The 13,715-nt window shown below is 34.4% G+C and overlaps 2 protein-coding genes across 2 annotated transcripts; both read right to left on the bottom strand.

Annotated features, from left to right (window-relative positions):
• Positions 1–1,268: 1,268 nt before the first annotated feature.
• Positions 1,269–6,614, bottom strand: LOC11443452 (subtilisin-like serine-protease S). Its single transcript, XM_024783018.2, has 11 exons — positions 6,500–6,614; positions 6,081–6,172; positions 5,851–5,948; positions 5,618–5,770; positions 5,432–5,543; positions 4,469–5,006; positions 4,108–4,202; positions 3,468–3,707; positions 3,242–3,356; positions 2,601–2,808; positions 1,269–2,067 (listed from the first exon to the last, which is right to left on the bottom strand). Exons 1-11 carry the CDS (start codon positions 6,575–6,577, stop codon positions 1,520–1,522), a joined length of 2,277 nt encoding a protein of 758 aa, XP_024638786.1. The 5' UTR covers positions 6,578–6,614; the 3' UTR covers positions 1,269–1,519.
• An 841-nt stretch (positions 6,615–7,455) lies between these two features.
• On the bottom strand, positions 7,456–13,204 carry LOC11446229 (protein SUPPRESSOR OF K(+) TRANSPORT GROWTH DEFECT 1). Its single transcript, XM_003606074.4, has 8 exons — positions 12,425–13,204; positions 11,559–11,664; positions 9,566–9,764; positions 8,577–8,645; positions 8,423–8,497; positions 8,222–8,320; positions 7,975–8,130; positions 7,456–7,881 (listed from the first exon to the last, which is right to left on the bottom strand). Exons 1-8 carry the CDS (start codon positions 12,894–12,896, stop codon positions 7,756–7,758), a joined length of 1,302 nt encoding a protein of 433 aa, XP_003606122.1. The 5' UTR covers positions 12,897–13,204; the 3' UTR covers positions 7,456–7,755.
• Positions 13,205–13,715: the final 511 nt, after the last annotated feature.

The following is a 13,715-nucleotide window of genomic DNA, read 5'->3' as shown; positions in this document are numbered from 1 at the left end:
ATATATATGTCAGACTTGCATGTATAATGCTAACTGGTACGGCTTACCATTATTGATGAATTCAAAGGAAGAAAATAAATTAAATATGCTTAGAGAACAACAATAGCTATAAGACACCAAAATGCCTGCTCGTAGGATAAACTTTTACCTTTCTAACCATATCCTCACATATAAAAACCAGGTTTTAGACAATTTACATGCAATTTTAGGATATATTTTAATTGATATTAGAAATTAATATATCACATTTGACAAGTGATTAAACTCAAGTGAGTTAAAGTCAAATTGAGTTTGAATATTGGTCAAAAAAAGACAAATTGTGTTCGAATATTGGTTAAAACAATCATTGGTCGGGTTTTATTTAACTATGTTCCTATTCGTCTCCGTAATAGATGACATAATTTTCTTCATTCTGGTGTTCATGTCATTTCATCGCATATTTTTCGTGACGGCCATGGTCACTCTGTTCAGGATTCTTGGTGGTCAACTAGCTTACCTGATTTCCTTAGGGAGGACTTTTTTAGGGACCGTTTTGGATTGCCCATGTATCGTTTTCCTTAGCTTTTCTTTTCTTTTGCTTTGAGGGTCACACCTAGCCCTCCTTTTTTGTACACACTTTTCTACTTTTTTAATGATGTTTATTTTATGACGTTGGCGGGAGAGGATGAGGGTTTCTCGGGGATGCCAACCTAATTGGAATGTTTGCGGTCCGCCTCTTGATTCAACTATATATTATTAGGGTCAGATCCATACAAAAAAGTAAAATGACAACATAGAAGCATAAGCTTTCCTTTCGGAATAAAAGAAAGCTAGCTTAATAGCCTGAGTTCAATAATTATCTTCACAAACAAACACTGAATTGAGAAATTAAGACTTCAAAGTTCAAACACATGTTTCAATATATCAAATATTCTTGCATGTAGTATTTAACCATCTGATATATACTTAGGAGATTATTTCTATCAATTATTACTCAATTAAATATAACAAAAAAACGATATGCTAATATATCATATTTTACTTTTGTTTTTTGAGAGCATATAATATTTTACTACTAAAAGTTATGGCAGAAAAAACAAAATGACAAAATTCGACCGGACCAATTTGTTTCATTCAGTGTAAAAGAAAACTTCATATACTATGTAAGATTTTGAGCAAGCATAATATCACATAAGCGATATCAAATATCAATTATGTCATTTGGTTAATGTCTATGAACCATACAAACATCAGACACAACACCCACAACGACACGTAGACACTGGTCATAGTTTAAGAAAACGAAAAATGATTGGTTGTTACTTGTTACCACATGTGTCGGTGTTGGACACCGACATATATAAGACATACAGACACACCTTCATTTTGAAGTGTCGGTGCTACACATGTGAATGTCATTGTGCATACCAGTTTACATCCAATTTCATCAAAATATATAAATAATTAAAGCAATTAACTTTTGCATATGAAAATGATGTAAATGCATTTTCTTATAGTACATGGCAAGAATCACTGAACTCTATATAGATACTACATTAACACCAATAGGACTCCTAACCCTTTGTTTACCATTCTTCCATGTCAAGGCACCAAACACAAAGTTTCCATTGCTATTCACAAAAGGGTTGAAATCAACCCTAAAAGTTAGCTTCTCCCCCGTTTTCCAGAACTTCAATGCCACTGGTGTAACTGTAACATTCACACCAAATGGACTTTCAACACTTGCAACATATACCGCTGGTTCCTGACCATAAAATGTTACAGTTCGATAAACCGATAAACTTCCATTCAAGTTGGATACACCAATGGAAGGGTAGTTGAAGTTGTAGGAAGGGGTAGGAGTTTTCTGACATTGAGTGAGTTCTCCGGTGATGTTTTTAAGCTGTGATGGACTTGCTCCAGTGCTGCAGAGAAAATCGAGAGCATCTTGGGAGCTGAAATCATATACTAATCCAGGATTGAGTGATGCAAGTGGATTAACGTGTCCGGATCCGTAATCGAATGGAGTAGTTTGAGTTCCATTTGGATCTCTTCCTATGAGGTGGTTTGTGTTATCCATTACTGTTGCTGTAACATCAGGAAAAAAAAAGGCATCAATTTTGGATGACTGTTACAAACATCATTTCTGTTAGAATATGAACCAGCACCTAGCATTAGAGTTTTAATTATAAGAAGTATGGGAGATACTGGATTGTTATAAATTTAGAAGTAGTTTTTACAAATTTATAAGTTGTTTTATTAATTGGTTTCGATATATCTTTGGTCCCTGCAAATATAGGGTTTTTTGTTTTGGTCTCTATAAGGTTTTTTTTTTGGATTCCCTCCATGCAAAGTTAGGAATCATCAGTTTTAGTCACTGACATTATATCTCAATCCGTTCGAAAATGCTGAGGTGGCAAACAGATGTTGACGTGGCCAAACAAAACAAAAAAAATCTTAAAAGGACCAATCATTTTCATGTATTTAAAGGTTGTTATTAGAAATGAAAATTATTTGTTTCAGTTTCATTTTCATAAGTCTTGAGAATTTATTTCCTATTTACAACAAATTCTAATGTTCTTTTGTTGTTAACAGGAACTTTTACAGCATAAAAACCTTACCTGTTGTCATGATTGCAGACATTATAGCTGCAGGAGACCAAGTTGGGTGGTAAGATTTTATAATAGTTGCAACTGCAGATATGTGTGGACAAGACATTGATGTTCCTGAAATGATGTTATAGTCGACAGGTCGATGTTCAACTGTGGCTTCAGTAGCCACTGGAGACCATGCTGCCAAAATATTCACTCCAGGTCCTGTGATGTCAGGCTGCATTTTTTTATAAGCAAAAAATATTTACATATTAGTATAGGGTCAACCTTCATCAATATACTCGTGCCAATATAAAGTTTAACTATGAAGAGTCTTGTTCTTGGATTGGATACCGAGTTTTAAAAAAAAAAAACTAGGAAAATTCTTGGAGTTATACATGTTTAGACATCCTGTGATTGAGTTATTTGACCTTATCTACTAACATAAGCATGTGTAAGACTGGTTTGAAATACTTATGGTAATAGCTTATGACATGTGCATACGCTTTTTTCAACTTATTTCCATAAGCTCTCCAGGATAGTTTATATGAAAAATGTTTGACTTTATTATATCTTTTGTTATAGAAATAACTTATACATAAGCATTTATATGATAAGCGCTTAATTAAGCTGTTTATCCAAACATGGATAGTCCGAGTGTGTAAACATGCCTTAATAATATCTGGCGTTATTATATTTGGCCCCATGGAAGAGAAAGCTGCTGCTTCTGGTGCAGGTTTGGTACCAACAACAGTTATTGTTGGATAGATTTTAGCAATAGGATTCCTGAAAATAGAAAAGGCATTAGCAACAAAAATTCACTGATAAATCTGTTGACATCATCAAAGTGTGATGATGTGACTAACTTCGATATTGTAGATTTTTTCAAAAACTCACTTTTCCGTTTTTATGTATGCTTGAAGCTCTTCTACTGAATCCTGACCAATAAGAGTGCTTGGAATAACAAATTGAAAACCAATTTCTTTGGCATTATGGTCAATAAGTATCATTCCAACACCTCCGCCTTGCTTTATTGTTATGGCTTTCTCTCTTCTGTTGTCAGCAAAGCTTTCAATTGTGCATATAACAATTTTTCCATTGATTAAGGAAGGATCTAGAGTATTGTTCTTGCAGAAGCTGGTAACAGAAGATATTAAAGAATTTGTATTAGAAAATTGAATCATAAAATTTCAGATATATTGCGTTCAGTCATTAACTTATCAACCTAAAATGGTTCCTGTACATTCATGCAGAATATGGAACGAGTTGCGACATCTTGTGATATTCGTTGGTCGTTTACTAAATTTAATTAAATGCATATTTGAAATGTGTTAGCCATCTAAGTTGTTGGCGAATTTTGATGTCAAATTTATGTGCCCAAATAACACAGCACTTATTATAGTAGTACATGGCACAACAAGCAATTTACAGAAGTTTTTACTAGGGGTTTGATAATATGACTGATAGGGAGATCAAAAGTTCTGTTGAATCTGAAACATTTATGTATCAACAATGAAGTTTGCGTGCATTGACATACCTAGCATTTGTTTCTGGAACTCCAGGGGCTGCAGCTACACTTCCATATATTAAACCATAAGAATGCTCCATTTTTACTGGATTCAAAGAATAACCCTGAAGGAACATAAACATGTCTTAATTTACTAGCTAATATTTATAGGTATAAGGGTTTTATATAAAGGTCCGCGATCCAGGCTGCAACAGAAACTGTTTTTAATGTTCCCGAAACTGCAATGTGATCGCAATTGAAGCTGCATCGGCTGCATTTGACTGCGATTCTAAGCAATATCAAAGATCACACACAAATACAACCGTTGTCGCAATGTGAATGCTATTTAAAACCCCATGTATGTATTCATGGTTTGTGCTATAAACTTTACCTTCAAAACTTTTGAGTTACCAAGGTAGATATTTGAACTGAATTCTCTGTCAACCGTACTAGCAGCAACAGTGAGGATCCAAGGAGCAACATTGGATGCAGTCCGAGGGAAAACCGAGTTTCCAGCTGAAGCAGAAACAAGAATTCCCTTTTGGAATGCATGGAATGCTCCAATACTGATTCCATCCTCAAAGTAAATTGGCTGAGGAGGATCAGGGCCAAGGGAAAGAGAAAGTATGTCAACACCATCATGAATGGCATCGTCCATAGCAGAAAGAACGTCAGCATCATTGCAAAAATTAAACCAACAGGCCTTGTAGATAGCAAGTCTTGCACCTGGAGCACCACCTCTAGCTGTTCCTTTGGCCATGCCAAATAAGCTTGCATTAACGACATTGCGTCCTGCAATTGTTGAAGCTGTGTGTGTTCCATGTCCATCATTGTCTCTAGCTGACCTGAAGAAAATCTTGTTGAAATCTTCTAGAGGACCAAATTCTAATTCAAAACCTTTTGAATAGAACCGCGCACCGATGATTTTCCTGGAAAGTTCAAATACAAGATAAGATCATGGTTATCAAAACGAGATTTAAATCGTGAATTAGAAGAACTGTTTTCGGAATTATTAATCAAATCTTATTATGAAGCGTAAGATACATTATTAATAACAATATGACATTTTAAAGTAAAAACAAGTGACAGCAAAATTATAAGTCGATATATCAATTATGATATACGAATCTCAAAATTATCAAGATTCAAGTCATAAATGAAATGACAAAAGAAAAGTGTCTTATTATACACAGTTGACCATAAATGTGGTTCGCTTCACTATAGATAATGATTCATTCGAATGAATCGATTTTCAAAGTAAATACTAGTCAAATCTTTATGATTATATCGTTTTGGTGCATCAATCTTAAAAATTAGTCTATGATGGATTTTTAATTCCAAAATGTATTCTTACTTGTTGCAATTGGCTAGCGTAAAATTATCACCGGTAACACACTCTCCCTTGAACTTCTCAGGCACAGGACCTAATCCATAATCATTGAAGCTTTCCGATTCTGGCCACACTCCTGAAAAACAATGTGAAGTGAGACTTTGCATAACCTAAATGAAAGAAAAACAAGAAACATCAAAGGAGTATTACCAGAGTCAATGACACCAACAATGACATTGGATGTGAAGTCTAGAGGTACATGGTTTTTATCGTAGACTGGGTTTAATCTAAGAAAATCCCAAGAATGTGTAGTGTGGAGCTTACTCATTTTGCTCTCAAAAACAGACACAACTGAATCATATTCTGAAACATAATCCAAAACATTGATCAGAAATAAAGTAAGAAGATAGAAATTAGAAAGATATAATGCTGGAGTACAATGCCTGCAAGTTTATTAGCTTGCTCCAACGTAATCATAGCCGAAAAGCCTCGAAAGCTTTTACTATAATGGTGTAGTGCTGAAGTCTTTGCATCATCGAGACTGAAATGTTAAAAGTATTAATTAATATTTGATAGAGCATGTTTATTTTAGCCTAAATTACTCTATTTCAAAATGTTCACATTCACACACATAAATTTGAAGCTTAAAAGAACACATAGTTATTTGTCATACCTTCCAGTGACTGAAGCTAGTATCTCATGGTTTGCTCTGACGACAGACTCTGAATTGGGGTGTGAATGATCTCCCATGTAAATTATATAATGCTGCATAGAGGCAAATCAAGAAGTTAAGCCTTGCTAGTATTGTGACATGATTTTAAACTGACAATATACTAGCATAACACAGGAAAAAAGCAGCAATATAAGATATAGCTCAAAGGCTATAGATGCATGCAACTTACGTAAACAACATGCATCAAACACTTGTAAGATTGTTTGAAAGAGTTTGTATAAACAGCTTGTAATACATGCATAGGTTTTTTTCAACTTTTTTGCATAAAACTTGTTCATTAACGTTTACATGATAATTGTTATGCTAAGTTTAGTTAAGAATAGTACTTTAGCAATGTCTACTTTGAGAATAGTACTTACCTTTGGAGTGGATCCATTCACCAAAGTATATCCAATAAACAAGAGAAATGTGAAACTTAAAAGTTTGACAGACTCCATGATATGCTAAAAGGGTCTAGGACAGAAAGCTGGATGCTGAAATGGTGACACTTTTATGGTAGGTGATTCTTCCATTTTATAAGCCAAAACAAGCTAACTTGCATGTTATTTTCATATAAAAAAATCAGTTGCCGGCTTAAATGTTTCTGCTTATAACTTAGTGTGCATTTGGGATTCTAAAATAGGAAATTTAAAAAGGTTATAATATAATATGAAATTCTAATTATATGCTTGACGTGCTACCAGCATTTGGAAGAAGAATAACAAACCACAATTATTGAATTCAGACCTGCATGTATACATGCTAACTGGTACGGCTTACCATCATTGATGGATTCAAAGGACAGGGTCTTCTCCTTGTCCAAACACGAAAGTATATTTTATGGAAGAGAATAAATTAAATATGCTTAGAGACCAATAGCTATAGGACATCAAAATGCCTGCTTGTAGGATAAACTTTTACCTTTCTAAGCATATCCTCACATATACAAACCTGGTTTTAGACATTTTAAATGCAAATTTTAAGATATATTTTAATTGAAACTACAAATTAATCTGTCACATTTGACAAGTGGTTGAACTCAAGTGAGTTAAGAAACAAATTGTGTTTGAATATTGGTTAAAAAAGACAAATCGTGTTCGAATATTGATTAAAAACAATCATTGGTCAGGTTTTATTCATCTATTGTCGGACTCCGGATTACCAGATCCCCTTCCCAGAGAACCGGAGGGTAGAGACCAAAACACAAACAAACCCTTCACATATAAAACTTAGCAAGTAAATGAAATCTTAACTGTCAAGTTACAATGAAACTAGTTTGTCTCATGGGTCAGTAACTTTTAGTATAACAGTTCAAACAACACAAGAAACCAACATCACAGAAATTATTTTTATGATTATTTCAGATTCTGTTTTTATACACAATTTAGGAGAAGTAAAATCAGTATCCGGCTCCATACAAGTGGGGGGAATTCACATCCACCATAAATAAAAAAGATGTATTTCACTTGATCCAATAGCTCAGTAACTTACAATTATACAAATTATAACAATATGTTTAAACAAGTGTGGATCTGAGATAAAATCCATCAGCAATAACCTTCCTCTCCGAACTCCTTTGTGAATCTCTCATGAACATGTTTAAACAAGTGTGGATCTGAGATAAAATCCATCAGCATTAACCTTCCTCTCCGAACTCCTTTGTGAATCTCTCGTGAACATCAAGGTCAGATTTGCTTACTGTGGGCCTTTGTCTAGCAAGTACTTTGTCAAAATCGATTCTTGATATAGGCGGTGGTAGGATCTATATAACAAACAAGAAAATTAAAACTATTATTCCCCAATAATCATTTTGACCAAGAACTGACAACAAAATCTGCATCATATGCATGAATACCTTTGAAGCTAGTCCCTGTGTGGCAAGATCCTGCATTGTAACTTGTACTGCATTTTGTTGCTTCTGTCCACACGGTATCCACATACCTTCCGGACTCTTAAAGAAAAACATGGCATCTTGGGTTTTACGAACAGGTTCAAATAAAACATCCTTCACCTGTAGAAGAGGTCCAAATACCTTTAACTTGAAACCCATATAGAAAAAATGACTATTACAACTAGAAATGTTATATAGAAGTCAAACTTACACAGACAGCTATATCTGAACCTGAAAACCCCTCTGTCTTGCGAGCCAAGTGTTCAAAATCACTTTCAGTCAAGTTATGGGGAGTATCTCCTAGATGCACCTGTTATTATCAATCCAAGAAAAAAATGGTAAGACAATTTGCTTTGTAACAATAAGATCCATCCTGCAATAAAGTGAATAAAATCATGAATATTGCCCTTGCCTTGAACATGTGTTGGCGAGCCTTTAAATCTGGCAGTGGAATGTATATACGCTTATCAAAACGCCGCCTTATTGCCTGCATTACAAGTTGATCAACCAAATCAGTATCTCATTGACTCAATATGAGAACAAATAAGATACTATATCTTTCTTACCTGGTCTAGAGCATAAGGTGTATTTGTTGCTGCAAGAACAAGAACTTTCTGATCATTGTGTCCGACACCCTACAAGGGAAAGTAAATACACTACATTACAACACTGGAAATAAATCTTATCTTAGTCTTATAATAATCTTAATATATGTATAAAGTGTCATGTAGTAACTTTTTCCCACCTAAACTATTAGAAACATTGTAATTTTCTTGGCATTTACTTTTTCTATATAACGCTTTACATTGTCACATGCTTTATGCCATCCTGTCACAATTTAGTAATTTACTTAGAAAAAAGAGATGTATGTATGTTCATAAAAGAGATGTATGTATGTTCATAAAAGAGATGTATGTATGTTCATTAACTTTCTTCAGCTTATTTTAACTAGCTCCCCAAAGTTGCTGTTCTAAAAATGGAAACAGCTCATCCGAAGCTTACTCGTCATCTCCTATCCGATTTTAATCTATATATTTGGAAATTATTTACGGGGAAAAACATATGGGAACACAATAGCTCATTCAACTTATGTGTTCATTGCATAAGCTCTCATATGGTAAACTTCAATTATTGAATAAGCACTTAATTGAACTGTTTATTCCAAATACCCCTAAAACAAATAATCCAAATTCGGAAGAATAATGAAATAAAGAAGCAAATAGTAAGATTGCTTCTTCAATTAGATAACTAATATATTCCAAAATATAATTGAAGAAATATTGAAATTTCTAAAATAATGCAAGATAACAATGAAACGAAACTAAGCCATTGCGTCATATGGCTCTAGATGACGAAATCATAGAGATCAAGACATTTCAAGTGATGATTGCACAGTCAAATGTAACAGGACAACAAACTATTGATAAGCAGAAGATGAATAAGATCAAATGTGGGCCATAATCCAACTATTGACTTATTCAAAATAATGCAAATCAAGTGTCAACAAAAACCATTTATTGTTCTTATCAAGATATCCCCACCATAAATTTGTTACCTGCATCTGCACCAGAAGTTCAGTTTTAATTCGTCTTGAAGCTTCACTCTCATTGCCTTCTCCACGCGTACCACATAGAGAATCTATTTCATCAACAAATATGATGGAAGGTGCACTTTCGCGAGCCATTTCAAAAAGATTTGAAACCAGCTTTTCACTTTCACCCATCCATTTCGAAACGAGGTCTGATGAAGAAACACTGGTAAAGTATTCAAACGTTAAATATGCTAGAAAATATATGTCCACGTACGTATGAACCTACCTACATTCATAATGACATAAAAGACCTTTTAAACAGTCATTGTTCACGAAAAAGTGGGAAAGTTGCATGCTCACATGTGCGGGAAATAAATTAAAATCACACAAACAACACCAGCATCAGAAACCTTTTCCTACCAGGTGGGATTAGCTTCGTGGAACAAATTATGTCCTTGACAAACCATTTTTATTTAAAAAAAATCGTTCTTAATGGTTTGGCAAGTAATTCTTTTTTCTTACTGGGTTTAAACGTCGTTTCCACTCGCACCTAAACTACCTAGGATAATACCTGCCATCCTTTTCGTAATCAGGAGGGCACATACAATTTCATATTAGTAGAAAATAATTTGTTGCCCCGTCCTGGGCTTTTATGTTACTTGTTGTAACCCATTGTGCGTATCTTTAATTACACAAATTTAAGCAATGTGAACTCCTTTCCTCCATAGAATCTTCTACAATACCACTTTGGTCAATTTGTGATGAAAATTTTTCAAATTGATGAAAACCATGAATGGGTCCTTCTAATTCATCCAATATCTCACCATCGATGTACATAGCACTTATATAGCTTCCACAATCAACCTTAGCGGCATTAACCAAATCATTTACTTTTGGTAATTAGGGTCTCTTGTCTTAATATCTACTCAATTAACCACTCCAATAACTTGATATTTGTTAGTATTCCCCTATGAATAATTTATGCAGTTTAATGCAACAACCTAGTTCTTCTACTTGATAAATACTTATACACTAAATCATTTGGCTGGTATAAAATTAGTTCACCTGAAGCTCACCTAGACCCTAGCAAACCCTATAAAATTTGTTGTAACTAACTGCAACAGATTGTAAATAACCTAACTCCCTTGTAACTGCCTCGCTGACATGTGTCAGTGAGGTTACCCTGTTGCTGGTAAAAACCAGTCGCCCACCCTGCAAGATCTTTAAATAGATCATTCTCATATTATTATTTTTTTGAAGGAAGATCATTCTCATCTTGTTAACTCAAGAAATTCATAATTACAAGAAATAGAATCACAACTCAAAGAGCAATTCAACACTTAGCATAAATTCTAGTATCTAAATAAGGGCAGTTGATGGAGATAAAAACTGGAAGAGAAAAAATAGAATGATTTCCTATGGACGGGCTGATTGGGGGAGAAAATTGAAAGGACAGTATGGGATGGCAGTGAGTTTTTCTCTAACCAAAAAAGAAAACGGACCGAGGGAGAGGAAAACCAAGAAAAATCATACTCTGAAAGCAAAACGAACACATCATTTTCCAAACAAACCAACATAATCACAATGTAATAATTCATGATGATAATTTTTTCTCGCCAGCCTTTAATTTTGTAACTGCCAGCTTAGATCACAGAGTAAATTACAGCCAGAAAGTCAAGAAAAATTAGTGAATACTACTTAGGCCCCATTTGTTTTGAGTTTATGAAAAATAGCTTATGTAAATAAATAAGCTTTTATTTTACTTTATAAGCTCTCACTAACGAAAATTGTATCTTAATAAACGGTTTTTTCTTAAACTATAAATAATACATAAAAACTTATTTATTTGCATAAGCTGTTTTCTATAAGCTCTAAAATAAGCTAATCCAAATGGGCCCTTAATAAGTGAAAACTTCACAATAATAATAATAATGAAATAGATAGATGTAAAACTAGAAAGCAATTTCATCATCCAAACAGTGTAGTACACAGTGTATAAAATAATGACAAAATTCACCTGAAAAATGTAGAATCAGCCTCGGTAGCAACAGCCTTGGCCAAGTATGATTTACCTGTTCCAGGTGGTCCGTACAACAAAAATGCTCTCCAAGGTCGTCTTTTACCTGAAATAGACCATGGCAAACCATATTAAACACTAAATCAATTGTCCCTTGTTTCAAATATCTATCTTCTATCTATCCATTCAAATAAAAAAAAAATTCCTCTAATTACATGTGGCAGAGTTTCGCTTCTCTTTTCAACACCATTTCCCTATGCACGAGATCTTGTTTTCAATCCAAAATTCGGAGCATCCCAACTTTCAACAGAAAACATATCATTATCGCAGAGTATCCAAAACTCTATTGCACTTACAACCATTGGGCCACGAACCTTGGTTGAAGTATGGCATCTTTACTACTAGTTTTATTGTAACAAATGTTCAATTGCTCCCGAATATTAAGTGAATGTTTGGATTGACGAAATCACACCATGCCATTGTAATTTTAAAAACAAAACATTTAGTGCACGTTTTGATTAGCGGTGAGTTTTACGGTGCGCAGAATCACAGTTGCACTGTCATTTTGTTGAAGCTCCAAAGTGTAACTTTTGTCAAAATCGCTATGTGATTCACTAATTCTATCACTAATAAATTTAAACATGTACTTTGAAGCTTCTAACAAAATCACAGTGTCACCGTGATTTCGTCACACTCACCATGATTCCAAACAGACACTAAATGCATCTGAAAATTGCCTATTTTAACACATTACTTTCCACAAAATTAAGATTCCACCTATGACCTAATCAATCTCACTGTGATTCCAAACATACACTAAATTCAACTAATCACGAATCACAATTACCATTCAGAATTTAACTCACCAGTAAAAAACTGAGGAAACTTAACAGGCAAGATAACTGCTTCCTGCAACGACTGCTTAGCACTCTCCAACCCAGCAACATCATTCCACTTCACATTCGGCTTCTCCCTCACAATCGCGGAATTCAACCCCGCCCTAAGCTTACTCTGCTCAGCATCCTCCCCTTCACCCTCCCCACCACCCTTCCCCTTCGTTTTCGGCTTAGTAGCAACAGCAGCATCTCCATTAGAAGCTGGACCCGGCCCACCATCATCAAGCACAGCACGGATCTCCTCCGCACGACGAAGATACTCGGTGAATTTCTGCGTAATTGCTTCCTTAATTTTAGGGTTTTTCTCGTACTTGAGATGAGTTTTGAAATACTCTAACGCGTTCATGTATAAAGGAAAGGCTTTTGCATAGTTTCCAGAATTGTCTTCTGTTACTGCTTGTTTCACGAATTCTATTGCTTGTTCCTTGAAATTGCTATACATCGTGTTCTTCTTAGGGTTTGAGATGAATCGATTATTGCATGAATTGATTGAGAATTGGGGGAAATTGATGAAACCCTAGAGCTGTGATAAAAACATGATTTGGGGAATTTTGCTTGGGGTTGATTTGTTTTTTGTTTGGGAATTGTAAACCCAAACTAGGTTGTGTTTTGGAGTGTGTAGAAAGAAAGAAAGAAAGTGCGTTTAGAATAAGTTGATAAAAAGTGGCGGCGAGTGAGGGAAGGTTCTCTTCTGACCTCAGAGGAGTGAAACTTCCACGTTTGATTTCTCGGAAAGTCAGAAAAATTTTAAAAGTTTCGATTTTGGTCTTAAAAGAAATTGTAATTTTGACGAGTTTAATTGTATTGTTTTTACCGTTCAAAATAGTTTTGCACATACAATCAATCAAAACACCCTGAACTATCATGTTTAGTCCACATAAATTAAAATCATTAATTGATATGTTAATTTACAATGTTTTAATTGATTGTATGTTCAAAATTGTTTTGGACCGTCAACCTATTATTGTTAAACTCTTTATAAAACGTTGATTTTGACGGGTTGATGCATACATGGCCTTTTAATTAACCATGTTACATATGTAATTTTTCAATTTTAAAATAAAAAAATCAAGCTCATCAAGCTTTCTAGCCCTCCAATGGTGTTTCGCACTCTCTCTATTTGGTTGGGTTTTTAGTGATCATTTTCAAGAAAAACGAGTTACACCTCTATTAATAAAGGTTCACAAATTTTTAGTTTGCTAGGCGATGCAAAGCTAGTATAATGTCAAGAAAAACAAGTTACACCTCTATTAATAAAGGT

The sequence above is a fragment of the Medicago truncatula genome, chromosome 4, assembly GCF_003473485.1.
Source record: "Medicago truncatula cultivar Jemalong A17 chromosome 4, MtrunA17r5.0-ANR, whole genome shotgun sequence".
Taxonomy (NCBI): domain Eukaryota; kingdom Viridiplantae; phylum Streptophyta; class Magnoliopsida; order Fabales; family Fabaceae; genus Medicago; species Medicago truncatula.
The sequence above is the reverse complement of the archived record's forward strand: the minus strand, read 5'-3'. Positions and strand labels throughout refer to the sequence as shown.

Excerpts from the sequence above, each read along its gene's own strand:
- LOC11446229 (XM_003606074.4), bottom strand. The coding sequence starts at position 12,896 with ATGTATAGCAATTTCAAGGAACAAGCAATAGAATTCGTGAAACAAGCA. Across the intron at positions 8,646-9,565 it reads AACTTCTGGTGCAGATGCAG|GGTGTCGGACACAATGATCA; the intron begins GTAACAAATTTA and ends TTTCCCTTGTAG. Across the intron at positions 8,321-8,422 it reads CTCGCCAACACATGTTCAAG|GTGCATCTAGGAGATACTCC; the intron begins GCAAGGGCAATA and ends TGATAATAACAG.
- LOC11443452 (XM_024783018.2), bottom strand. The coding sequence starts at position 6,577 with ATGGAGTCTGTCAAACTTTTAAGTTTCACATTTCTCTTGTTTATTGGA. Across the intron at positions 3,357-3,467 it reads GCATACATAAAAACGGAAAA|GAATCCTATTGCTAAAATCT; the intron begins GTGAGTTTTTGA and ends TTCTATTTTCAG. Across the intron at positions 2,809-3,241 it reads TAACGCCAGATATTATTAAG|CCTGACATCACAGGACCTGG; the intron begins GCATGTTTACAC and ends AAAAAAATGCAG.